Source organism: Habropoda laboriosa, unplaced genomic scaffold (assembly GCF_001263275.1).
Source record: "Habropoda laboriosa isolate 0110345459 unplaced genomic scaffold, ASM126327v1 scaffold106, whole genome shotgun sequence".
Classification (NCBI taxonomy): domain Eukaryota; kingdom Metazoa; phylum Arthropoda; class Insecta; order Hymenoptera; family Apidae; genus Habropoda; species Habropoda laboriosa.
The window spans coordinates 535,285-535,532 of record NW_017100224.1 but is presented as its reverse complement, the minus strand read 5'-3'; the positions used below and the strand labels follow the sequence as shown (position 1 = coordinate 535,532).

At 24.2% G+C, this 248-nt stretch overlaps 1 protein-coding gene across 1 annotated transcript in view; it reads left to right on the top strand.

Moving 5' to 3' along the window:
* LOC108571118 (rab5 GDP/GTP exchange factor) overlaps positions 1 to 248 on the top strand; it is a 3,151-nt gene that overhangs the window by 417 nt on the left and 2,486 nt on the right. The window contains exon 2 of the mRNA XM_017933092.1: positions 142 to 243. Within this exon, the coding sequence (XP_017788581.1) occupies positions 142 to 243 (102 nt within the window). The remainder of the gene's footprint in view (positions 1 to 141; positions 244 to 248) is intronic.

Sequence of the window (248 nt, the reverse complement as noted above, 5' to 3'; positions counted from 1 at the left end):
TTAGTTTTTTTTGAAAATTAGTAATTTAAAGTATTTTCCATTTATATAAAAAAGAATATTTTTGATCGTGTAAAAGGAGATATTCAGTGTATTTAAACACTATGATTGGCTACATTATAATTAATACCATTAATATTTCAGGGCTTCTTCTAACAAAGGAGCTCACCAAAAGTATGAAGAGAAAAAAGTACAACAAGAAAAGAAATATAAGTTATTAAATATATCTTTTCGTAAACCAGTTGCAAAAG